Below are 25330 nucleotides of genomic sequence, written 5' to 3' on the forward strand. Positions count from 1 at the left end.
CCCTGGTCGCTCCAAAAAGCAAGTGCTCCTTTATAAACATCCTACAAACATGTACACACCCAAAGTGGAGAGTTCCTCACCCAGGAAAGGAGTCAGTAGTTGGAGTCACTGGCATGTAAGGACTGAGCGTCCTGATGAGGCACGTACTGGCTGGCCAGCCAGTGCTTCTACATGGGACAGAAACTTTCTTCTCCTTATCCCTCCATTTTCCCACACTCCTTCCTCCCCAAGTGACCCGGATTCTTCCATTTCCCCACCTTTGATTACTTCCTAAACTTCTCATCACGAGTCCCGTGCAAACCCCAAGCACTTCCCCTGCCTCCTGCGTGCCCCCGTGCACGGCAGCACCGCCCTGCCCCGCTCTGCCACCTCTCCCCCCGCTGGCTCCACACCTGGACAATGGGGCTGATGGCCCTCGGGGGCAGGGAGCCGCAGTGTCACATCCTCCCAGGCCTTAATCTGCCTCCCCCCCTTCCGTGAGCCCTTTGATGGGCTGATGGCTGCCGTGATGGCCCTGCGAGCAGCTGGGGCAGGGGCTATTGTGTGTCACCCCCTCTCCCACCGCCATTGTCTCCTCGGGGGGTGTGAGGACGAGCTTTTATCACGTAGCCCCAGAGAGAGGAATGCGCATTTTTCTCCTTGTCCCTTTACACAGCAGCCCTGCTGCTGCAGCAGCACAGAAAGACCCGTGAGGGGACACTGCCACCTCACCTGAACTGTGTACATATATATATGTGTGTGTGTGTATGCTTGTGTCGCACCTCTTAAATATTAAAAATGCTTTTAATAGGTGTTGTGTACTCATGAGCCTTATCTGGGCTGTAAATTCCTGTTAGCCTGCCTGTGGTCAGCAAGAAACAGCAGAAACGGAATCAAAACGTTGACGCTGGAGTTCCTCAGAAGTGGGTGGCGGCGGGGGCGGTGGCAGCAAACCTCGTGCTGAAAAAACAGCACGAGCCAGCTGGCTTCCCTCCTGCCCCAACCGTTTCCAAAATTTTGGAGGAATCCGAGTTCGGCAGAGTCCTCGTGCTGCTTGAGGACGCCGATTTGGCTCAGAAAAACACGGGTTTTGAGACCAAAGGCGGCCACACCCCCAGCTTTGCCCCCATGGCTTATAGGTGTGATGTAAACATATGTGTATATACATATTTACTTGTACACATTTACTTGTCCCATGCGTATGTGTAAGCAAAATAACCAGAAAGTCACGTTTGGGCCCCCCCCCTGTGGTGCGACACCCCCCTGAGGTGCCGCCCGGCCCCGCCCCGCCCCGCGCACGCCCATAAATGCGGCCCCGCTGGCCGGGCGCGCACGCAGGCGCCGCAGTGGGCAGGGCCGGCAGCGGGTGCGCGAGGAGCGGAGCGGGGTCCGTTAGGCGCGGGGAGCCGTTGGGCGGCCGAGATGGCCGACAAGAAGGTGGGTGCCGTGAGGGGGGAAGCAGCCCCGTCTGACGGGGAAAGGTTGTTATAATAATGTTATTAAGGGTTATGTTAAAGGCTGGGGTTATTTCTGTGTTTGTTGGGGAAGGATGGGTTTTTAATATTATTATTATTTGGGGGGTAGCGTGTTTGTGAAAGCTGATTGATTTTTATTTTTATTTGTATTTTATTTTTAATTTATTTATTTATTTATTTTATTTTTTTTTTTTTTTTTTACTATTTGGAAGGGGAATGAGGATTGATTCGCGTGTCCCCGCGGTTGATTGCTATCGATCCGATTAACGTGTGCGTGGTTAGTTGGTATCGGTCCAATTCACGTGTGCGCGGCTGCCGCCCGGATGGAGGAGATGAGAATAGGGATGGGGATAGGGATGGGATGGGGATGGGATGAGGCGGCGCCGCGGCCGGCGTTAAAACCGTTACTCGGCTCTGGAGATCGGGCCGGCCCCCCCTGCCCCTCCGGAGCCCTGCAGCGGGTGGGCGCCGTGCCCGGGGGCCGGGGGTCGGTGCCCGTGCCCGGAGGGGTGTGGGGGGGATGCTCCCGTCACGGAGACGCCGTCCCCAGCGCCATGTTGGCGAGAGCGGCGTTGGGGTGAGGAGGGGAAGGAGGCAGCAGCACCGCAAGGTCGCCCGGGTCTCGTCAGGACATCCCGGGGGGGTTCAACAAGTTGCGCCGCTCCAGGATGCGGTGAAGGGCGTGGGAGGTACCTCCCATGTGGCGCGAGGGGAAGGGTGGTGGGTGAGTGCTCTGCTGGTGCCCAGACCTCCGCCTTGGTTGGGGTGGATGTAGCTGCGTTGTTTCTGATTGCTGTTTGCGTTTTGGGAAGCGAGGCACCGCGAGCAGTAACAAATGGTCCATACATTGGCTCGTGGTCTGGCTGGCTGGGGGGGCTGGGTCTGGCCATGTGATGTCTTGGGTGGTGTGATGCCGGGCAGGAGATGGAGATGAATAAGCGGCGATGTTCCGGAAAACGCATTACGAAAGGCGGTAGTAGAACCAACCTCATCACTGCCTTGTATATGTGCCATGAGGGCAAGATATGCCTCCAGAGCAGGTACCCTGTAGACCCTGCTACCCCCAGAAGAAAAAAGTCGACTGTAACCACTGCTAGCTATGACAAAGCAGAGCTTTGAGGGGAAAGATTCCCTTCTGTTGAGTCACTGTGCTGGAAGTAGTGGACAGCTGGGCTTTGTCATCCCCTTTGGTATATCAGCTATGGGGCGCCTAGCCTGGAGTCCCAAAAGTGCTTAGATGTCTTAATGGCCTTTTAGTGGCACCCATGTGCTTTGGAAAAGCTGTGTCCTTGTGGTTTTGCGCCACAACTTGTCCTCTAAAATGAGGGGAACAGTCACAGGGTGGCAGAGAAAAGGCTTGGATCCTCTGGGGTATGTTCAGGTGTGAATTGTACCATGGGAATCATCTGCCCCATGCAAGAACATGGGGTCTTGTGTCCTCTGCCTGCAGCATTAACCTTAGTAGGAAGTGACCTCAAACTGAGATACTTAAATGATACAGGCAGGGGAAGTCATGCATGAGAACAGTTTCCTCAATTTCTGCTTACTGAGGCCTAGCTGGTAGCTTTGCAGGAGTGTGCAGGCCAGAAGCACCTACATGCATGGCTTAAAAGATTGGCAGGGGGTGGTGTGAGCCCTGGCAGCCTTGGGAACTGCCACTTCTGGAGCGAGCTGGAAAATGAGAAATTGGAGAAACTGTGACAGTGGGCCCCATGGCTTTGCATCTGCCCTGCCAGCCTTAGGAGAATAACTGGAAAGATTTGGAAAGGGAAGGGGACTGTTAAAACTTCTAGAAAAGCTTACAGTCCCTCTTGAGACAAGCATGTGCTTTCAAATAGTGCCAAATTAGGCACTGGCAGTGTAAGTTCCAATTCTTGAGTCACCTGTTCCCCCCTGTCTCCCTAACAGAGCTGGCTTAAATGTTGGATTTAAAAAAAAAAAGTGTCAGATGTTTTTTACTGACAGTTTAATTTCTCAGTCTTTGGGACTTGTGCAGGTTGGAGCTGTTTCCTTGATGGCTGTAAGGCTCAGCAGTTTTTTAATTTTAATAAATAAAATTTACATACCCTCAAATTCCAGGGGCTGTGCTTTATTAAAAAAAATCAAGTATTGACTCAGTGTCAAGACAAATAAAGGGAGAAGGTTGGCACCCTAGGCTCCTGTGCTTATGTGCCCTGGGGCAGGGCTGGGAAGTTCTAGCCTGGGAAAAGCAGACCTGCTGCTGAAGAGGGCAAGTGTTGAGTGACTGCCAGTGTAGACCTGGTGCAGATCTAAGAATGTATGGGGGGGGTGGGGAGAAGGGGGCAGTGGCTTTCTCGGTTGGCATGAGGAGGAGTCTGACCCTTGTTTCATGATCAGCAAAATCTTTTCTATAAAGCAAATCAGCCCAAAATAACAGCCACTAATGGAGCCAGTGTTTTCATTATTAATGAGCTGAGAATAGTTGAATGTCAGGATTTATAAACATTGGTCAGGTCCTTCTCACAGTCACCAAACTCTTTGCTGTCCAGTTGCACCTCTGTTTCCAGGGTCTCTGTTACTGGTACATACCCTCTCTAGATAGAACCATGTTCCATAGCTCCAGGTACAGCTGCATCTTCTGTTTGTGCTCAAGTTGTGTAGAAAGCATGAATAAACAAATTAACCAAGCAATTATCTTTTCTTTCAGAAAATTACTGCACCCCTTATCTATGCTGTTACTATTGCTGCTATTGGATCTCTCCAATTTGGGTACAACACTGGTGTCATCAATGCTCCTGAGAAGGTAAGAAGGAGGATGGGTGAAATGGGGAAAAATACGGATATGAGGCTGATGAAGAAAAAAGGCATAGAAAAGGGGGGGAGCTGTCTATCAAGCAGCTAATAGTTTGGTTCTGGTTTTTGAAGTGAAGGAAGAGATTCAGAGGACAAAGAAGTTACTAGAAAGGAGAAAGCAGAGAATTTAATTAGGAGTGCAGAATGTCTAGATAAAGAAGGGTCCATCTGCCATTTTCTGGAACATCAGCCACTTCAGGGCTAGCAGTTTTAACCCACCTCCTTCCCTTTTAGGGCATGAGAGGAGAAGAAACATAATTTGATTCTTCTGTTTTAAATGCTGCCATGTGCTACCCTGCTCTCCAATCTGTCACAAATTGATTAACTCTCTAGACTGTTGTACGGGTCAGGGGATGAGGCAGGATGTTCTGAGTCAGAATGAACCAGCTGGGGCAGAAGGCAAGTAGTGAGCAGTGTACAGAAATGAGCTGAGAAGGTTGGTAGAGGTTACAGTTGCTCTGGTTTCTCTCAGGGGCCATCTCTCAGACTTCCTCAGTTGAAATGCAGATTTAGTGCTTATAAAAGAGTTGTGACTGGGGTATTTTTGACAAAATAATGTTTGCACCATAAAAAAGAAGAAAAGATGAAGTAAATGAGAAACGTGGTTTTCTTGCACTAAGATGGTTCCTCAGGAACTGAGTCACTAATACCACATCCACCCCATCTCCAGGAATAGATGTCACATCACATGCTGGTGGGGGGGGTGGATGTCCCTCCCTAGCTAATGTCCTGCTGCCCTCTGCTGGGAGCAGGTGTTCTGAGGCTGCATCTCCTTCCTCTTATTACCAAAGAGCATGCCTCAAATTGGAAATGGCACTGCTGCTGGGTTTTTGCTGTTGCCATAAATGTTCCCCTCCATTCTCTGGTTGTGTTTTTCCCTCTTGCTCTCATCTCAACCTTAAACATCAGTGACTCACATCTAGAAACATCATCGATGCTTTCCAGTCAGTGAAACAATCCCTCCTGCATCATTCTGCTTCTGGTCTCTGAACTTCTTGAATTTTTAATTTCTGATTTTTCTGTCTTGATCTTTGCTTTGTGTGCCTTCTTGACTTGCTGCAGCCTTTTAATCTTTTGTCCTGTTCTTGCTGCTTGACTCCATGAAAACAGAAGACTACAGAAATATTCTCCCCCCACCCAGTACAAAATGCCTCTCACAGGATTGTAACCCACTTTACCCACCTGGCTTTTCTTGCAGATCATCCAGGCCTTCTACAACAGAACTTTGTACCAACGGAATGGAGAGCCTGCCTCTCCAGAGCTTCTTACTTCATTATGGTCCCTTTCTGTGGCTATCTTCTCAGTGGGAGGTATGATCGGCTCCTTCTCAGTCAGCCTTTTCGTCAATCGATTTGGCAGGTAAGTTGGGAGGAGGAATCCAAGCAATTAGTGACTTCCCATTTAGCACTGGAGTTCTGGGGAGAAAGGGGGAGGAAGAATGCATGGGCTGTGAAAAAGAAGTGGTTGCAGGTCAAGGCAGGAGCTGAATGGGAATTGCTGTTCTTTTCCTGCTCCCAAGATGAGGGTTATGGGTAGCTTTATGCTCTTCCCCATGGCTTTCCCACACTATTTCTAGTTAAAGCTCAATCTTGTTACCTTTACCCTGGCAGGAGGAACTCCATGCTGCTGGTGAACGTCTTGGCTTTTGCTGGTGGTGCTCTCATGGCCTTAGCCAAGACTGCAAAGTCCGTGGAGATGCTGATCATTGGGCGCTTCATTATCGGCCTCTTCTGCGGTCTCTGCACTGGCTTTGTACCCATGTATATCAGTGAGGTCTCACCCACCAGCCTCCGTGGAGCCTTTGGAACCCTCAACCAGCTGGGCATTGTTGTAGGCATCCTGGTGGCCCAGGTAGGCTTGACAAACTTGATCTTGTACTTAGGGGAAAGGTCAGGTGAGGGACTGAGAGCTTGTGAAGTGCCATTTGCCATCGAGTACAATATTTTGTCCTGTTATACTTTGTGGCATAGAGGTAAGGAATTAGCAGACTTAAATCATCTTTTCTCTCCATTTCATGGGTAGATCTTTGGCCTGAAGGGGATCATGGGGACTGAAGCACTTTGGCCACTGCTTTTGGGGTTCACTGTCATCCCAGCAGTCCTACAGTGTGTGGCTCTTCTGTTCTGCCCTGAGAGCCCCCGCTTCCTGTTGATCAACAAGATGGAGGAAGAGAAAGCACAAGCAGGTAAGAACTCATTTCTGAAGGGGCAGGGCTGTGTTGTGGCTCCTAGCCTGCCCTGGGCTTGAGTGGGAGGCTGGGATTACCTTTAGAGCCTGTGGTAGACGAGGGTGTGATTCCCAGAGGGCACCAGACCTGCCTTCCCATCCTTTAGATTGCACTGATGCCAGGAATTTTGAGAAACCTGGCATCCCAACAGACTCCTTGATAGGATTAAGAAATTGGGAGTGGCAACTGGCCTGATGGGATGAAGCAGGACCTGCTGATGCAGCTCTGTTGGCTCCTCCTGAGTGGCAGGAAATAAACTGATGTTTAACAATGAGCTTGGAGGGTTTCCTTCTCCTACCACAGAGGGATGAAACCAGCTCTGGAAAGTGTATGAACAGAATTAGGAATCAAATGCAAGTTAGGAGCACAAATTACATGAACAGTGCCTGGGTTTGGTTTCCATGGTGATTGCAGCACCCTGAATTCTGGTTTAAAAAGATGAGCAACAGCTACATGTAGAGGCTCTTTCCCACAAAGCAGGACCAAACACTGACTTGGTTGGTGATTCTGTCTTCCAAGCGTGCCCTCCCTGAAACAGCAGTGTAGGGGTTGGGGGAATCTCCTGTCTGTGGGATTATTCTACCTTGCACTTCTGGATTTGTCCCTACAGTTCTCCAGAAGCTCCGTGGCACACAAGATGTGTCTCAAGACATCCTGGAGATGAAAGAAGAGAGTGCTAAAATGTCTCAGGAGAAGAAAGCAACTGTGCTAGAGCTCTTTCGTTCTCCAAACTATCGTCAAGCCATTATCATTGCCATCATTCTACAGCTCTCCCAGCAGCTCTCAGGCATCAATGCTGTGAGTTATCTTTCTCTCATTTTTGGGCCTCTGGCTATCCTTGTGGTTCAGAATAGTTGTGCACAACTAATTGTGACAGAACTAGGCTTGCAAAGACCTCTTTTCAGTTTTGACTGGAAAATCACAGAATCACAATACTACTTTTTGTGATACTGCAAGAAATTGCCAAAATTAAACAGATTATAGTGGCTTCCACTTTTCCCAGGCACCATGGCAAGGCATTGCAGCCATGCATCAAGTGAATGAAACTTGACTGGAAGCATGCTGTTTCGTGCTGTTGAGTGCTTTTATACTGCTGAGTGCCTGTTGAGACCCTCTCATTATTCAGAGAATGAGGAACACACTCATAAGCGCTAGAATTGTTATGTCATCTGACTTTGGCTTCTGCTTCTCTTTGTAGGTATTCTATTATTCTACAGGGATTTTTGAACGAGCTGGTATCACAGAGCCTGTGTATGCTACCATTGGAGCTGGTGTGGTAAACACAGTCTTCACTGTTGTATCGGTAAGTAGAACAGGTCCTTCTGAGAGAAATAACTTGTCCGCATGGGATCTTTGGGGGGGATGTGATTAAAGATAACTAGCTATGCTGTGGCAAAGCAGTGGGCTAATTATTGGCATATAAAAGCAAAGAGCCCATCAAATGGGAGGGGGAAGGAGAAAAAGATCTGTTTTATGAGAGGTAGTGAAGGGTGAGGAGTGCTTGAGGGGAAGAGGGAGAATGATGATGAAAAAGGCAGTAGCAAGAACTGGATAAATGTATTGAAGAGAGCAGCCTGATAAACTGCACTGAGATCACTGCTGACACTGAGGACTTATGGATAGATTAAAGCAGTGCAGTTCACACTGGAGGGAGCCTCTTCTGTTCTTGCTGACAGTCACTGATTTTTCTTTCTGCTACATTTCCAGCTGTTCCTGGTGGAGCGTGCAGGACGCAGGACACTCCATTTAGTTGGTTTGGGTGGCATGGCTGTGTGTGCTGCTGTCATGACTATTGCTTTAGCTCTGAAGGTGAGTAATCGGTGTTTTTGTCCAGACTCCCTGCAGTGGGGGACCTTTAGGTCTGTAGCTGAGTAGAGGGCAGAATTGCAGGGCAAGGCAGGTACAGCTGGGGTTAGGGTGGAGCACGTGGTGGGGTACAGCATTCTTGCAGGAAGAACTGTGCTACAGTGTTCATAATATAACTATGAAAGTAGACCATGTTAATGGACATTGCATTATGCTGTGCCATGTTTGCTTCTCAAATTGAATTTGATAGTTTTGTTCCCTTGCAGGATGCTGTGAAATGGATCAGATACATCAGCATTGTTGCTACTTTCGGCTTTGTAGCCCTTTTTGAGGTTGGCCCTGGTCCTATCCCTTGGTTTATTGTGGCAGAACTCTTCAGTCAGGGCCCACGTCCTGCAGCCATGGCAGTGGCTGGTTGTTCAAACTGGACCTCTAATTTCCTGGTGGGAATGCTCTTCCCCTATGCAGAGGTAAGGACCTGGATTGCAAAGAACTGCAGGAGTGCTGCTGCATTGGAATAGGTGTTAAGAATGGTTGTGGAATCTCAACCCTTAGCATCCCGATCTCTTTGAAGTTGGCTCTGCTTTGACCAGAGGACTGGGACAATCTTTTATGGTGTTCTGGTTGATTTAGAGTGTGGCTGATCATATGTCCTGCTTGGCTACTGCTTGTAGCCTAGAGCCATCTTAATTTAAAAGCTTTCCTTTTAAAAGCTTTAATTTTGGTCACTTCAAGAGTGCTTAAAGCATCTCAGAAGCCTACATCAACCTGATCTTTAAAAAAAAAAAAAATCTTGTTTGAGGACAATTCAATAAAGGGTGTTGGAGTTCTGATATGTTAACAGAAAATGACTTTGCATTTAGGCTTATGATTTTTTGCAAATTTAAAACCTGCTTTTGTTCTCATTGCAGAAACTATGTGGCCCCTATGTATTCCTTATCTTCCTTGTTTTCCTGGTCATCTTTTTCATCTTCACATACTTCAAAGTGCCAGAGACCAGGGGCAGGACATTTGAAGACATCTCCAGGGGCTTTGAAGGACAAGCAGAAACCAGCCCCACAACCTCACCACCTATGGAGAAAAACCCCATGGTGGAGATGAACAGCATTGAACCTGACAAAGAAGATGCCTAAGATTCATGATGCACCCCTTCTTTGACTCTTGGATCCTCGAAGAGTCATTAAAGGAATGAGCAAAGAAACAGTGAGAACTGGGACAATTTTTTTCCCCCAACTGCTGCTATTGTCTTTGCACCCACGTATTTCCTCCCCCCCCTGCCCCCTGCACTATTCTGCCAGGCTTACCAGCGTTAAGCAAATCTGATATGAAATCTCATTCTAAAAATACCAGAAGGTGCCTGGCACTCTAGCAAAAATAATCTCATCTTATCTGCCACAAACATCAGGTGAATGGACAACAGCTGGCAGTATTTTTGCTTTTCTCACCTGTAACTGCTATTTGGGATTAACGTACTTGTGCACGCAGTGACCATAATGTAACTTAAATACTATTTTTGTAGGGAGTTAAAGTTACATGCTAAACAAGTCCCCTGCCCTTGGAGTCTACTCTGTATGTGTGTGCAGTGTGCACTGGAATTTAAGAAGCCTACCAAAAAGCCATTTCCTAGCTTTTTCCTATCCAGTGTGCACTTTTTCAGCCTCAGGAAAAAGGGGACCAAGTTACATGCATATTTTTTCCTGTTCTTTTATTTTTTGTATAGACTGGGAACATACTTTTACTTAAGTTTATTTATTTGTATGTCACTTTGTAAATATTTATTTTTTTAATGGTGTACAAAAATGTACAGAATGAAATTGAAGATGTTTAAGACAAATAGCTATTCTAATGGAAGATGCTGTAGACTTGAGGTGCAATAAAATTGTAAAGGAGAAGAAATACAGTACCAAACAGTAAGGCAGGTGTGTTGGATGGTAGATCAGAGCCAATTTTGCACATCACCTTTCAAAGTTATTTCTGCCCTCTGGAAAGATTCAAATTGATCAGTACTGGTGAGAAGAGGCAAACTTGTTTATCAACCAAAATCCCTATGTCATTTGGGATGTTTTGAGTGGTGATATAATTTTTTTTTTTTTGGAGTGCTACTTGGAAAGTGTGGTATTGCAGCAAGGGGCTGTTGTTAGTTTATACATCAGTTAAGCATTAGGGATGACTGAGGGTGGTAACTGCAAACCAGAAGGTGAGTTTTTTTTGTCTTTTCTTGCCTTTTTGACTTCTCTGCTATATTCCAGTAGGCCAGAAAGTCTGAAAATTGCAGATTGTGAAACATCTTTGGAATATAGTTTTTAACCTCATACAACTTATGTGACAATTATAAATACTGAAGGTGCATAATGTAACTCTTGTAGAACAACCAGTCAGTTACAGCATGTGTAAGGTTCTGCATCATAGAGATGCAGGAGTAGAGAGCAGAGCTACTGGAATATGTTAGCTTAGTCTGAAAGATCTATAGTACTCAGTCTACTGATTGGTTGTAGGTCAAATGTTTTTGCCCCTTGTGTCCTCTGGAAGATCTGCATGATGTTGCAATGCCCACCGTTGTCCAGTGTGTTGTGTAGACGTGTGCAACTGTGTAATATTGCCTGTTAGATGGGATATGGCAGACAAAAACGGTACATTGTAAGTAATGGTCTTCCCTTTGTCTCATTGCTAGGCAATCAAGTGTATGTACACAGTTCTCAAGCTCTAGTTGCAAGCTATCACAGCTCATTTTAGGAAGGCAAAAAGTAACGCATGCAGTATCTTCTGTTATCAAGGGTTGGGACTGTTACTTCTCTGACTGCAGTGTTCTGAGTCTGGGCCCGCACAAGTGCTATCTAAAACCAGCGAAGGGATAGCTACAATTTCAAGCTCCAGTTCTTAGACCTGCCTTTTTCATGGTCACAATCAAATTGAAATTTACCTGCAAACTCAGAATTCATCACTGAACATCCTATAAAAGAAGCAAACCCCCAGATTTCAAGATGAGTAAGAGGAATTTAAAAAGGCTCCAAAAGGCAGAAGTGACCGCAAAATTGTGGTAGCATGTATAAACCAAACATTGACAACATTGTTTTGGAGCAGGTTAAAGTTCCAATCAAAGTATATTCTGGGAGTGCCTATGGCGTTTTCTGTAACTAGTGATGAGATTTTTTCACCTTCCCTAATGAGAAACAGTTGCAGAGATCAGTAAAACTTGCTGCTGTGAAATACTTCCTGTGATGTTACTTAAAATACTCCCATCTTTGCACAATGTTATTCTGTTACATCTGATTTTCCCTTGCTTTCCATCAGCCTTCTCTGTCAGGTATTTATTCCCAGAGGTATTATATGACTACCCTCACTTCCAACTTTCATATTTTGGCTCAGTTATACAGATTGTGCCCTTCCTTTAGGCCTCCAGCACTTGCAGAGATATTTCCATATGGACATCTGTGTTTTAGGAAACTCCCCCTACAGCTGTGCATAAGAGCATTCCCCACTTTGCATTAGAGATGTGTTGGCTTGGACCAAAATGTGTAGGTCTTCCTCACATGGTATCTCTTTGTTCTGTAATGGCGTTGTGGATATTTTGGATGGTTTTTATAAGCTTATTGTGACTGTTTAATGTTTTTAAAATAAAAGTTACAACCTTAACACTGGTTCTGGGTTTTATCTGTACCCTTTAGTTCTATTTCCTACTACTTTATCCTAGTTATCCTAGGCTGCATCCTGTAATGTTCTAAGCTTCTGCTTGGCAGTCTCTGGCTAGCCCAGCATCCTGGATTTGCTGTTTTCTTCTAGTGGTGATGGCTGCTTCATGCTTAGTACCTTGATGAATTCCCGTATTCCTTTTTCTTAGTTATGGATGTGTTGCTCTGATTCTTGTTAGCTCAAATCCCCTAAGCAGGGCCTTCAGTGATACTTTGCCAGTTTTTCTCAATAACATGTGGAGAGGAGAGTGCTTGGAGGTTAGAAATGCCTCCTTCCTGGCAAGGGACCTCTATGCCCCACTCAGGTTTTACATGTGTAAACACTGTTTTAAATACTGTTCTTAAATACTGTTCTGCAGTGGGTATGTGGAAGGAGCAGAGGGTGGCAAAGAATAAACCTTACTGCCTGGGGAGATGCCACTTGTCAGAGACTGCTCCCTTAGCTCAGGGGCTGTGGCATTCTTGACAGTGGCAAGTCTGCGCTGATCTCCACAGCTCTTGCATGTGGAGTACTGAGCACCCCACCTATTCCCATGAGGCAACAAGTTCTGGTTGTAGTGCAAGTCTTTCTCCACCACACAGCCTCAGGGGTCTGTATCTGTTCCACAGAACTATAAACTACGAACAGATCATCAAAATACATGGAGATAAAATCCTTCAGATGAAGAGGATGGAGGAAAATGAGAAAAAAGAAAAAGGAAGACAACACGATATGGTAGAGCTAGAAGTGGACCAGTTCAACCTGTCTTCTGACCCTTGTCATCAGACAGGCTACACAAAGCGTGCACATCAAGTGGTTTGAATGCTGGAAGGTGGGCTCTTAGCTGAAGTGTTCATCACATTAAACCAGTGTGCAGGCAGGTCTCATGGCTGTCACAACAACACCCTTCAGCTCTGAGAGGGGTGACAGGTGTCAGAGGTCACTTGAACAGGTAAGTCTTTGAGACGGCACTCAAATTTTGTTCTGGCTTGCTAGGTGCAGGTGATGCTCCAGAGACCTTCGAAGCATAGTGCAGGCCTCTGAAAATTGTTGGTCCCTGGAGCGGTGTGTGTGATTAAGGTTTAGCTGAAGTGGATGCTCTTGTGATACTATCCCCATGCTATTTCTTGGGGGTACTCTGAGCTGGTGAAGTATCAGCTCTGGTGGGAAGCATGGTACTCTAAATATTTGCATCCCCCAACATAACTGAACCTGAAATGGAGCAAAGGAAGGAAATATGAAGGAATAGTGAGATAATGAAAGAAGTGAAACTTCAATGAGAAATTAGTCCTGGAGGAAAATCCCTCCCCTTGCTGCCTTTTTTTTTTTTTTTTTTTCCCAACAGCTTATATCACAAAACCTGTGAGTTTCTCAGCATGTTTTCAGTATTGGCAGAGATGGAGATAACACCAGGCCAGGACTACTTTTGGTTCTCTCTCTGTTCCCATGTGTTCTCCATCTGAGCAGCAGTTGGCAGAGGTGTTACCACCAGAAAAATCCCCAGTGGCATGGAAAGTCATGACAGGTCCTTGAGGACAGAAGGCAATAGGATGCATATGAACATCTAGATTGCTGGAGAACCCGTCTCAGAGAGAAACCATTGCTGAGTGGACGAGAGAAGATCCCTAAGGGTCACAAGTGAAGCTGCACTTTTATCAACCGCACCAAAGGTTTCTGTGCTGTTTTACAAGCTGGAGCAAGATGAGGCATGTCATGGCATCACTGCAAACGTTTGTCACTTTTTGTGTGTGATTTCTGATGAACTCATTTGTATACGAGACAAGAAAACCAGTTAGTTTTCATGAGAAGAAACGTGAAAACACAATTTATTGGAGCTAAATTTCACAGGGGTCTGCCCTGTGTACATATCTTTGCATTTGATTTTGTTTTTTTTTTTTTTTTTTTTTATGTTCCAGACACCTTATTAGCTAGGGAGACCGTGGGGATGCTCTTTCTCCTTTGGGAAGGTTCCAGGGTGAGAGCCCAAGCAGTGCTGCAGTCTTACCTCCAAGCAAAGCTGCTAAGCTTTGCTTTCTACAGTGGATAGGATCATCAGAACTACCAAAAGAAGCAATATTTGTAACTTTGTTGAGGGGACTGCTACATCATCAGTTTCATTTGAGAGGAAGGAGGGTGTTGTGCATTGTGTGGACTGGGTGCTGATGCCACTGTTGTGAGGCCATGATGGAGGACCAAGAGAAGGTACCACTCTACAATGTTCTTTCCAGCTGTACATGTAATCAAGAAGGTCCTGACAACAGGTATATCAAACATTGAGCTGCACAGAAAATGCACATCTCTCTGATTTTTTTTCCTTTTTCCCCCCATTTTTTTTTTGTTTGTTTGTTGTTGTTCGTTTTTTCCAAAGTTTTCTTCATTTTGAGAGTGACTAGATCTCCCTTTGGTGATGCTTGAGGTGCTTACTGGAAAACCAGATGTGAATGGCTCTTGTCTGTTATGCTTATTGTTTAACAGTGTTTAACCTGGCCCTGTCATTACAATGCAGGTCACCAGACAAGACAATTGTCTTCATAGTGTAATTCAGGGACATTAGGTTTGCTTAAACAAGGGAAGAAAATGGTTTTGTTTCTTAAAATATATCTTGACAACACAATTTATTTGGTGCTACTTAAAAGTGTGCAACATTGAGTGTAGGCAGGCTGTGTAACTTCCAAAAGAATTTATTTGCTGTGTTAGACCTTGATTCTACACTGTATGCCAATAAAATACACAGCTTACATGAATTGTCTTCTGCTTCTCCAAGAGACACAGCCTCAGCATGTCTGATAGACATATGACTGACCTGTTAAGTCTGTTTTCTGCTTGCATTGCACAACCATTTCTTGTTTAGCAAATGGTCACATGAATCTGTGTGTGGCAGTCACACTGGTGCACCAGTCACTGTGGCATCTAGTGCGGGACCACTGCAGATCGTGTACTGACTGTCCATGTACTGTAGCTTGTGACTCATAGGCACAAGTTAATCAATTCTTGAGCTTAAAGGGAAATACAGGTGTCCTCTCTGCAGTGAATGCTCATGGGAAACTTTGCAGGTGAAACAAACAACGTTAGAGCAACAGAATTCCTAGCAGTGGGAAATAAACTCTGGTTCTACAAAGTTTGGTCTCTGCTTTCTTGAAGGAGGGTGTCTGAAGCAACGTGCTTAATTGCCACAGCCAAAAAGAAAAAAGTATCTGATATATGGTTTGTGGTTGTGAACAATTCAGTTGCACACAAACAGTATGTTCTTGTTCAGAGTGGGGAGTTAAAAGTACAAGCTAGACATAGAAGTATCTCTGTTTAAACCTACCTTTCCCTCTCTCTGAATCACCGTATCACTGCTGAAGGCAGTGGTCCCCTACAGCACACACCTTTTGCTTCTTTATGCTTCAGGATATTACAACTCTTCAGCCCTAAGAAGTCTCAAGAATAAATGTTCTCTAAAAGGATATGATTACCCAGTGAGGAGATGTGTTCTTCCTTATGCCACTGTCAAATTTGGGAGCAGGCAGAAACTGTAGCAGTATATAGCTGCACAGCCACTGTTTTAATCTTGTATCTAGGATCAAAGAACACTTCCATCAGAGACCTGAGAAAGGTTTTAGAGAACTCAGGCATAAACAGATGTGACAGTGAAAACCAGATGTGGTCTTGCAAAAACAAGAATGAAATACTCAGAGTTTTGTTGTTGTTGTTTGTTGGTTTGTTTTTCTCTTTTCCTACAAAACCCTGGAGACTGAGGTGCTGATTAGTTGCTGGAGAAAGTAGACAAGACATCATAGCCATTGCTACCATTCTCAGTGTAAACACTCTGCCCTTAGGGGTCAGTGCTGCAGGTGGATTTAATATGACCAGCAGTCTCACAAAGAGGGAAGAGTGACTCAGGGAATGAGGAGGGACTGGAAGAGAGTTTTTAGCAGCTGGGTCTGCGGTGATTATGAGGAATAAAATGTGTTTCTGGATGGAGAACTTGAGGACAGGTGGTAGATTTATATAAGTGAATTGTTAGATTTATATAAGTGAATCTCAACACCAAAAAGGACTTATAACCCCACTCTGTCTCCTTCTCCCTATTTGCCTTCTCAAATCATTCCTCAAAAAATTCCTTCAAAATTGTCCTGCTACCTGAAGTTCCCCATTACCTTTATCACACTAGAAATGGGAGCCATAAACACCCTCCTCTCCATATTTCCTGTATATACCTTTAACGCCAGCTCCTCATTCTCAGTAGATTGGGATGGAAACCAAAGCATTGGGCTTCTTTGCTATGAGGAATCAATGGTGACTTACTCTTTGAAGTGACTTGTTCTTTCTCAGGGGTCAGGAAATGGTCCAATAGCTGCTTTGGGGAACCACCTCCAGCTAGTCCAGATCCATACTAACCTGCAGACATTGACATACTGCAGTTTGCTCTTTTACCTCTCAAAGACTGATCCACCTCTCTAGTGTTGTTCTATCCTGTTCTGTGCCACAGTACATGGAAAAATGCTTAGGTAACCTTTATGGCCTTCTATCTTAGCTCCTGCCTTCTACACTGAAGCTTCATGCTGGCTGACCCTCCATGCCCATCACTGCACAAGCCAGAACCTTGTTGGATGTTTCTTAAGGAAGCCTGTGACCATTCTGCATGAGCTGAAGCTAGTTTGCAACCTTTCTTCCTCACTTTATCTACCAGGTTATGAATTCTCCACTGGGGGCGCATCCTCTGGTCTCATGCAACTTTCAAGTATTTCATGGACAAATGCATCCCTATGAATTAGAAAAACATTATTCAATGGATATACATCTGCAGAACATCAGAAATACATGGTGGCAAAACAAGTAGGTTGGTATGCCACTTCCATTTCCAGATGTTCACAGTGGTTGAAGGAAATCTGCCAATATTTGGCCAGTTGGTTATGGCTTTCTATAACCTGTCTAGTTTCTTCTCTGCCTCCAGCTGAAACTCCTTTGCTACAGCACATTTTAATGCACAATCAACTAGTATAGGTGTTATGTTTAACCTTTCTTATTTATCCTACCATGTCTCAGAGTGCTGAAGAGTGTGATGGGTTACCCAGGGTGCTCTTTGTAGAATGTCACTGTGCCAGGACACCAGCGTGGGCTGTTGTATAATACACTGTATAATAATTATCCCATTCTCCCTTACGGGGATAATTTACATCTTCCCATTTCCCAGTATGCAGAGTAGTGGTTTGCTGCCACCTTCCAGAGAAGTATGATCTGGGAGACAATATCTACAGAGTACCTCATGTCAGCGTATATTATTACCACCTTTTTATTTCAAAAGGTGGTAAAGTTTGCCCTTGAACAGTCAGGACCATGAAGGCAAAAATGATCAAAAAGGCCTCATATGGGAGAATCCTTGAAAGCAGCATGGCAGAAGAGATCTTAAGAAAGCAAGCCAGAGTGGTTGGTAGTTAGTGTTAGCTAGCTGTTGGCTTAATACAAAACCCCACTCCTGGGGTTTCCCTCATTGGACCATGACTGTAAGGGTGGATTGGGAGCAGATAGTTGTGAGGCAGAGGAAATAAACTCTATTCTATCTCCTACAACAACCTGTAGCTCAGTACATGCTGTGTCCCAGCAGTCTCTGTCACCATGCTCCCTCCAAACTGGTCCTTTCATGCCCATCCAAGAGCACTCTGTGGTTACAAAAAGATGTCTGCCAAGAATACCAGGATGGTGGGAAAAACAAAAAACTACAGGCAGCTTTGGAGTGATGTGTATACTGAAGGATAATCTTCTTCCCTCGGTCAGATACAGGACAGGGGCATCTGTGGGTACAGCAGAGCTTGAATTCTGAGAGCAGTTGGTATTCAACTGAGAGACTAAATGGAGAGGGGTGATATGTGGTATTTGGGGTGCAACAAAATGCTGCAATCGTGTGTGTTTTCTCATCTGGGCTTTTACCCTCCAGTGAGGGACCCCACTGGAAGAAGGAATAAACAGAGTGGCAGTTCAGGAAAACATAACGAGGTAGTTATGGGTATGGTAGGTCACCCAGGTCTGACTACGAGGTGGTGCTCTGCATGCTGGAGTCGAACTGAACCCCCTCGCCGTGCTCTCTGGTTGTGCGAAAACCTCGCCAGCTTCCAGCAGGACAAGCTGACAGTGCCATCTCCTGGTCACAGCCTGGAGCACCAGAAACTAGCTGGTTCTGTTGCTGATCGTGAGCAAACCACTTCCCCTCCTTGCACCTCGATATTTTCATGAACAAGACAGTCCCAGGGAAGGCAGTGACGAGAGCTCACGCCCATCTAAATTAAACCTTGACATCGTCAAATAAAGGGTACAGAGCTACCCTCAGGTTGGCAGTTACTGCTGAAAGGAGAGGATGGACAAATATTGCCCGTACCTTTCTATGAGACTGTCGTTCTCACCGAGTTTCTGCAAAAAGGCACGACATTTATTCACTTCAGTTCTTTTTACCATGGGACTCCCTGATAGACCTGTCCTGATCCCATTTCCAGCTGTATTACTGTGGACTTCATCAGCCATATTGTTGTATTGTGTTCCCACAGAAATTGTACTTGCTTTGACAAATCATCACGTTTTAACAGTCACCACTGATAAGACAGGTGGGTGTGGTGAGAGAAGGTGGGCAGCCTTTGACAATTTCCAATAGGAACACAATAGCTGTGCTTTCTTGAAGGCAGGAATACAATATCTTTAAGGTTGTGCCTAACCAGCTAGGAGGCTTGATTGCAAGTGCCCCACAGGATGTGAGAAAACAGCCTCTGCAAAAAGTTATTCACATCCTGTAGAGTAGAAATTAGGATGCCCATTTTTCTGCAGAGTGGGCTTTCACAGGAAGCCAAAAAGAAACATGACTAAACCACACAATTTTCACAGAACATGAACAGCTGGGATTTATTGTAAGCTACTTGCAGAAAGAGCTCAGGGAAAACTGATAAATGCAGGCCTATTGATTGCCACAGCCAGGAAGAACAGGTGGACATATAAAATGCAGCTGGCTCAGCTAGAATAAAGCTTATCTGAGTAGTCTGTCAGACTGCCTTTCCATACACACAAAGTAAAGCTCTACACTCAACCATCAGGTAACACAAGACAAGGTCCTGAGAAAGAGAACTGTCCCAGACATATGCCAGCAAAGCCCAGTCCTGACAGAAAACATGATTACTTTGAAATTTGCAAGGGCTCATCCATCTCCAAAACACTGTTACTACAGAAGTGTTGAAAGAAATGTTTTTCAGCTTCCTTATTTCATGCCCTGGTCAAAAGCTTTTCAGAGTGAGCAATATCAAGAGCACCTTTACTCTTTGACCTTTTTCTCATTCTGATACAGGAATAATATTCATGCTCATCATACATAGCTCATAGCCACTGCAATCCAAAACAGGGGAGCAGGCAGGACAGCAAAATCACTCACTGTAGGGGAAAGACCACAGTCCCTAGGGTGTCCTTCCTAGACTGAAGCCAAAAAGTGATCCTGGAATGGGCACACCCAAAGAAACTCTCATTGGCAGCAGATATGCAGGCATCAGGTGTATGTGCTTGTGCAGTGTCCTGACACAAAGGAGTCTGTGGAAGCACTGCACAGCTTTTTCGTCATCATCCCCTTCTACTGTCTGCTATGAAAGGGTAAGTTGGTGGAACAGAGGCACCAAGGGAAGTGGTTTATACTGTTCCTGGTGCCAGTGCAAGGGGTTGCAGGAGGTGTGTGTTGACTGAGAAGCTCTGGGAGCCAAAGGTGCCATGTGCCCTGCTCCCAGGTTCCTAGAACTGTCTGCACCCTAGAGGGTTTTGGAGCATGGCCATGAGGACCACATATCTGATGTGTGGTTTGTGGGTGTGAATAATTTGGTTGCATAGATACTGTGTGCTTGATTCTCTCCAGCAGTGTAGTGACAAGGTGCAAAATGTCCGTACAGCCAGACAGCTCTCATGATGTGGCCTAGGGAGGTCTTCTGAGATCAGCATTATTGATCGCAAAATGCAGACCTTCATGAAAAAGTAGGGCAAAAGCTGAATCACTGCACAGCCTTGTACCTGTGCCTGGCCACGCAGTAGAGAGAAACAAAATTTTCACCAGCTTCACTGATGACTTACCTCCCACACCACACCCTGTGGGGATCTGCATGGCAAAGGGGTCACAAATTTTGCTAGCCTCCTCTCCTCCTCCCAATATGTGGTGGCTTTTCTTGCTGTTCGCAGGCTCCTCACATATCCATCTCTCAACTTATTCCTTTGGGAATTACTGTCCACTTTCACCTGGCTGACATCTTCCAACTTTAGGAAGGACAGGTATGGATGAACTGAAAGTACAGATGAAGGTATGGCAAGCTTCCTTGTGGAGGTTGGCTTGCATTACCTAGCTGCCTCTGGGCTTTCTCTTGTAACTCAAGGACTTTCTTGTGACCTTGACCTTCACATGGCCAAGGTCACAAGACCTTCTGACGTGGTAGACCCTCTATCACGTGGCATTTTCTGATGCCCCATTTCCCCTGTAGCTCCTTCTGTCTCTGTCATGTTGTTGGATCCTCCTGTATACCAGCAGAACTGAGGGTGACCCAGTATTACAATCCCTTATACCTCTCCATATTTTCCCTGATATTTCAGCCCATTCCCCCTGCTCTACCCCACTTCTCTATGGGGATATTAGATCAATAAAAATTACATGATGACCATGACATGAGGGTGCTCCCAGTGCCTCCCCTGTGCACCCCAAGTACTCCTGGAGCACCAGGCCACCCCTCGAGCACCGCTGGGTGAGGATGTGGCGGTGCGGGGAGGCCAGCAGGCCACAGCCTCTCTGGGGAGTGGAGACACCCAAGGGCTTTCCTTTCCCTGGTGATCCCAGAAGATTTTTACATCGTGCCTTTGCTGCTGTGAGCAAAAGATATTCCTTCATGCACGTCCCAGCATGAGCAATGCAGCTTTTGAAAAAGCTCTCCTGCCTTTTTCATGCTGATATTTCCACTGGCTGCCTGCCTGCCACTCTGTTGTCTTCCCTGCAAGTTAACATTACCTCCCCCAAAAATGGTTGCCTTTGGGCCACAAATTACTTTCTTCCTCCCAAGGTGTCTCATTCTTGCTAGAGTGCAGCAGCCATGTGGAAACACCAGATACCACGTGCCCTCAGTGGGGGGTGCTGACTGTGCTACCCTCTCTGTAGCATGGAAACATGCCTGATTTTTTTTTTTTTTTTTTGGCAACACACTAGGAGCATGTATGTCTCCTGGATGTCTCGCCAGCAGCGACTATTCCATATAGATGGCTGTCAACCACTCACCCACAAATTTTCATTGCAAAGTTTAGACTAATCTGCACTGCAATTATCAGGAACGTTTTCTTAGACCACCTGAGGGCTCAAAGAAACAAATCTTGACTGCCCACGCCAAAGCACAGGGCTGCTCTGAAATATGAACCCCAAGCCAACCTCCCTCAAAACAGTCAATGCATACACACAGTGCCCTGCAGCCCTCAAAACAAAACAAAACAAAACAACAAAGACAAAACAAAACAGCAACAACAAAACACTCTAATTCACAACCCAAAACATAACACTGCTCAGCAGCACTTCTGTGCCACCCCCCAACCCACCCCAATATACGCCTGAGCCACAACTACAGGCTTCAGAGATCGGTGGATTTTTCTACAGAGTCTATCAGGTCTGCTCCTGTTTGCCCAGCAGAACTAACACAGCTCGCAGGAAGGAATTGGACCAATTAATAACATTGCCTATTAAGATCCAGCAATGATGTGACTGGTAGAGCTTGTTGGAGGATCATCCAACGTAACTGTTGGTAATGGTGATGAGAGAGAAGGCCAGCCCTGGCCCATTTCTGTTCCAGACTGGGAGGGTACATAAGTGAGATTGTGAAGAACTGACAACTAAAATGACATGCAATCTTATTTACTTTCATCACTGCCCCGTCTCTGTCTGCCAGTTCAGCCACCTGTCCGCAGCTTTTTTATGGGAAAGGCAACCTGAGTGGAGCTGGCAGTGGGAACACCTTCAGGAAAAAATAATCTCTCCCTAAGTGTAAACAGAGATTAGATACACAGATTGCTGAGAGGCAGAGAGGATGAGGTGCTGCAGTTCTATTCTGAATTTGCCAAGCAAGTATGTTTGGCAGAGAAAAGCTGTTTGTCTTTTTTTAACACTCTTGTGCCTGCTGCTCTTCCCTGGGACCTCCCCCTCCCTCTCGTTTTGCAGGGCACACACAAAACAGAATGTAGCCTTCTTTGCATGATCTCACCGTAACAGTGTATAACACCATCCTTTAGTTCTAAAACTAAAGTTTTCTGCATTGACAACCTGATGTTTCTGCCTAGCCAAGGTGTGGCCAGTGCTGCACAACAACGGGCCCTTTACTGAGCCTGTATGTTGCCTCAGTTTCCCCATCCATGAAAATGAGATGATATGGATCTTTGTCAAGTGCTTGCATGCCTGCAAAAGTCAAGCTGTTGCTTGAATTGGGTATACCTCAGCTAGTAAACATGCATCTCTTCTGCTTCTCTCTCTCTCTCTTTTTTTTTTTTTTTTTTTTTTTTTTTTCTTTCATGCTGTGCTTCCTACATATCTCCCTTTGATATTTACTTACCTTTGGGATTCTTTCTCCCCAGGTGCATGACTAGCTCTCATTTTTTGCTTCTTCCTCCCTGCTCAAGCAAGATAGGTTGCTTTTACATTATTTCTTTGTTCTCTGTGGTATTTGCGACACCCTCCCAGCCTTGTATCACCTGTGAATTCCATTCCTCCTGGTTGTGTTTTCCCTGTCTCTGCAGCACCTAGAATGACGCAGCCTTTTGTGCTGTTGTTGCTGTAATTGAACCTGATGCTTGAAAGGAGAAGAAAAGGTTGGAATAAACTGCCTTGATGATTCAACCCTGGGGCTGAGTGATTTGTTTCTTTGATATCAGTCCCTTGATCAGAGCTTTGCTATGTTATCTCTGTTTGTCTGGGGAGAGTTAATTCCTGGCACATTTGGGCTGGTTGAATCCCAGATACCAGAGCTGGTAACTGGAAAAGGAGCAGGCTGCATTCTTCTCGCACTCCTAGATATGTCAGAAGAGTCTGTGAGGTTAGATGTTCCAGCGCTTATTAGTACCTTAAGAGAGTCTTCATCTGCATTTAATGTAATTGAGAAAGCTCTAACTTTCTTCCACCTGCCACAATCCATCACCTGCTCTCCCCTGTAATTTAATCCCTTGCAGAGCTGTCCCAACATAGTTTCCTCTTCCTCCTGCCTTGTTCTGTGCACAGAGTCCCCTATTGACTCATCACTACTTGCATACTTTTTGCTCACAAGATATTTAGGAATTTATGAGTACTCGCTGATCCACTAATCACGAAGCATGATGGATGACTACCATGAAAAGAGCACTGAAAGCCTAGCATGAAACTAGCCTAACATAGCCTAGTCTAGGTCTAAAGCCTAGGATACAGCCTAAATTAAAAGCCTAATATCAATCAGATTATTGGATGAATGGGAGGGGTTCCAAGGCGTTTGCATCTGAGCTGGAAGAATGTCTGTGTGGACGCACAATCTTGCAAACTGGGCTTAGGTGGGAGTTCTTTGGCTGAATTGCCTAGGAACAGGTGTAGGGGTGTAATCACACAGAGCCCACATCTGCCTAGGACCAAGTGCGAATTCCAACGGTAGGAGAGGGTTTTGTAATGTGTGCGTTTTTTACTACATTAAACAGCTAAGAATGATTTGAGATTTCAAGATCTCAGGCAGCTTGGTGCCATGGCAATAATCACCATTAAAAATCTCCATAACATTTGATAAAGAGAAGGGAAAACAGCTAAAGTACTGAGGAAAAAAATTTTTGACAATTCCTCATTCCCTTAATTCTTAATTTTTAGGAAGAAAATATATGAGAGATAGCATTAATGATAGTCAAGATTCATTTTTTTTCTAGGGGATTTAGTCATGGTGGACCTAGGACATAAACTTGTTTTTACTTGATGTGCAAACTTGAAAATCTAAACACACTCTGAACTGGGAGAGGAAGAGCAACAAAGAAGGAAAGTGCACCTTTCATTTCTGATGCTGGGCACTTGCACCACTTTCTGCTGCTAGAGGATATATGGTATGAACTAGAAAACTCTTGGAACTAGAAAACACAGAGCAGCATTAGGCTGGCTGAGAATTTGCTGTTACCTCACACTGCCCATAAGCTCATAGCCATATAGTCAGAAAAATTTCTTTGGCCAGTAGCCATGGATGTGTTTTAAACATCATGTCTGATGTCCACAGAATGTGGACAGAAAAAGCCTTGTTAGGTATGAGTGAGAGCAGGGAAATCACCCCCTACTTTTCAAGAGATGTTGGAATGAGGCTAACTAGCAGACATGGTGACACTATCCAGGGCCTTCTCTTCAGCCTACTTTCATCACAATTTTTTTAGCAGTTCAAAGAAGTAAAAGCCTAAAGGTGAGATCCAGGAAGCTGTGGGAGTGCTGGCAACATTTGCAGAGTTCTTTTCTTACAATTTCACTTTTTTCTTGGCTTCAGAGTCAGATTTTGCTTTGGTTGGAGGGCCTCACTGTGTGAAGGATTTCAGGGAAGATATATGGATCAGAAAAATCCATAACATTATGATGACCAACAGCTTACCCTAAACGACTTTCTTGGAAACTAAGCCCATTCATTTTGTGTACCTTAATTTTAATTAATTGGGTAGATTAAAAAAGAGGGAAAAGCAGGGGAGTGGTTTTGGGGGAAGTGGATTTAAAAAGAAGGATGTATTTGTGCAGCACGCTTTTTGGTATGGTTTTAACTTTTAACTTTCACCAATTTTACTGAAAAACTTTGTTCAGCAAAATAAGTTTTTATTTTATTTTATTTTATTTTATTTTATTTTATTTTATTTTATTTTATTTTATTTTATTTTATTTTATTTTATTTTATTTATTTTTCTTTATAGTATATATATTATACATAACAGATACATTTGTTATAATTTAAGAGGTAGGACCTCTACGAAGTGTTTTCTTTCTTCATGAACAAAACACACTGAACATGGGAAGTTGGTTTTTAAATTACATTTACAAGAGGACAGATAGAAAGCAGATAGGAAATGTAAAGAATGTAATTTAAAATGTACTGATGTCCTAGCTGCTCACCCAGTCTTTGATAGGTTGGTGGTACAAGAGGTCCCTTTAGATCTCTCAGTACTGAGAGTTTTTAACTTACTTTTCTGTGGCTCTGGATGGCTTCTATGTAAAATGAGGTGCCAGCTCTGACCCAGTTTAGCTCTAGGTTCAGAATAACCTAGAGAAGAGGGAAAGGCTTCTTGTCCTTTTTGATTACCTAATTGAAACTTCACCACATACCCTCTCTGGGAATATATTTAGCTCTTTCAGAATTTCTTGCCCCAGCAT

At 45.0% G+C, this 25330-nt stretch overlaps 1 protein-coding gene across 1 annotated transcript; it reads left to right on the top strand.

Moving 5' to 3' along the window:
• The first annotated feature begins 1325 nt into the window (after positions 1 to 1325).
• LOC309889060 (solute carrier family 2, facilitated glucose transporter member 3) lies at positions 1326 to 11423 on the top strand. The gene is made up of 10 exons (XM_082781736.1): positions 1326 to 1416; positions 4123 to 4218; positions 5467 to 5627; positions 5879 to 6119; positions 6291 to 6453; positions 7106 to 7293; positions 7694 to 7798; positions 8203 to 8304; positions 8568 to 8771; positions 9213 to 11423. The coding sequence occupies exons 1-10, from the start codon at positions 1402 to 1404 to the stop codon at positions 9432 to 9434; spliced, it is 1497 nt and encodes a 498-aa protein (XP_082637862.1). The 5' UTR covers positions 1326 to 1401; the 3' UTR covers positions 9435 to 11423.
• Positions 11424 to 25330: the final 13907 nt, after the last annotated feature.

The sequence above is a fragment of the Aythya marila genome, assembly GCF_965140915.1.
Source record: "Aythya marila genome assembly, chromosome: 1".
In the NCBI taxonomy this organism is placed as follows: Eukaryota; Metazoa; Chordata; class Aves; order Anseriformes; family Anatidae; genus Aythya; species Aythya marila.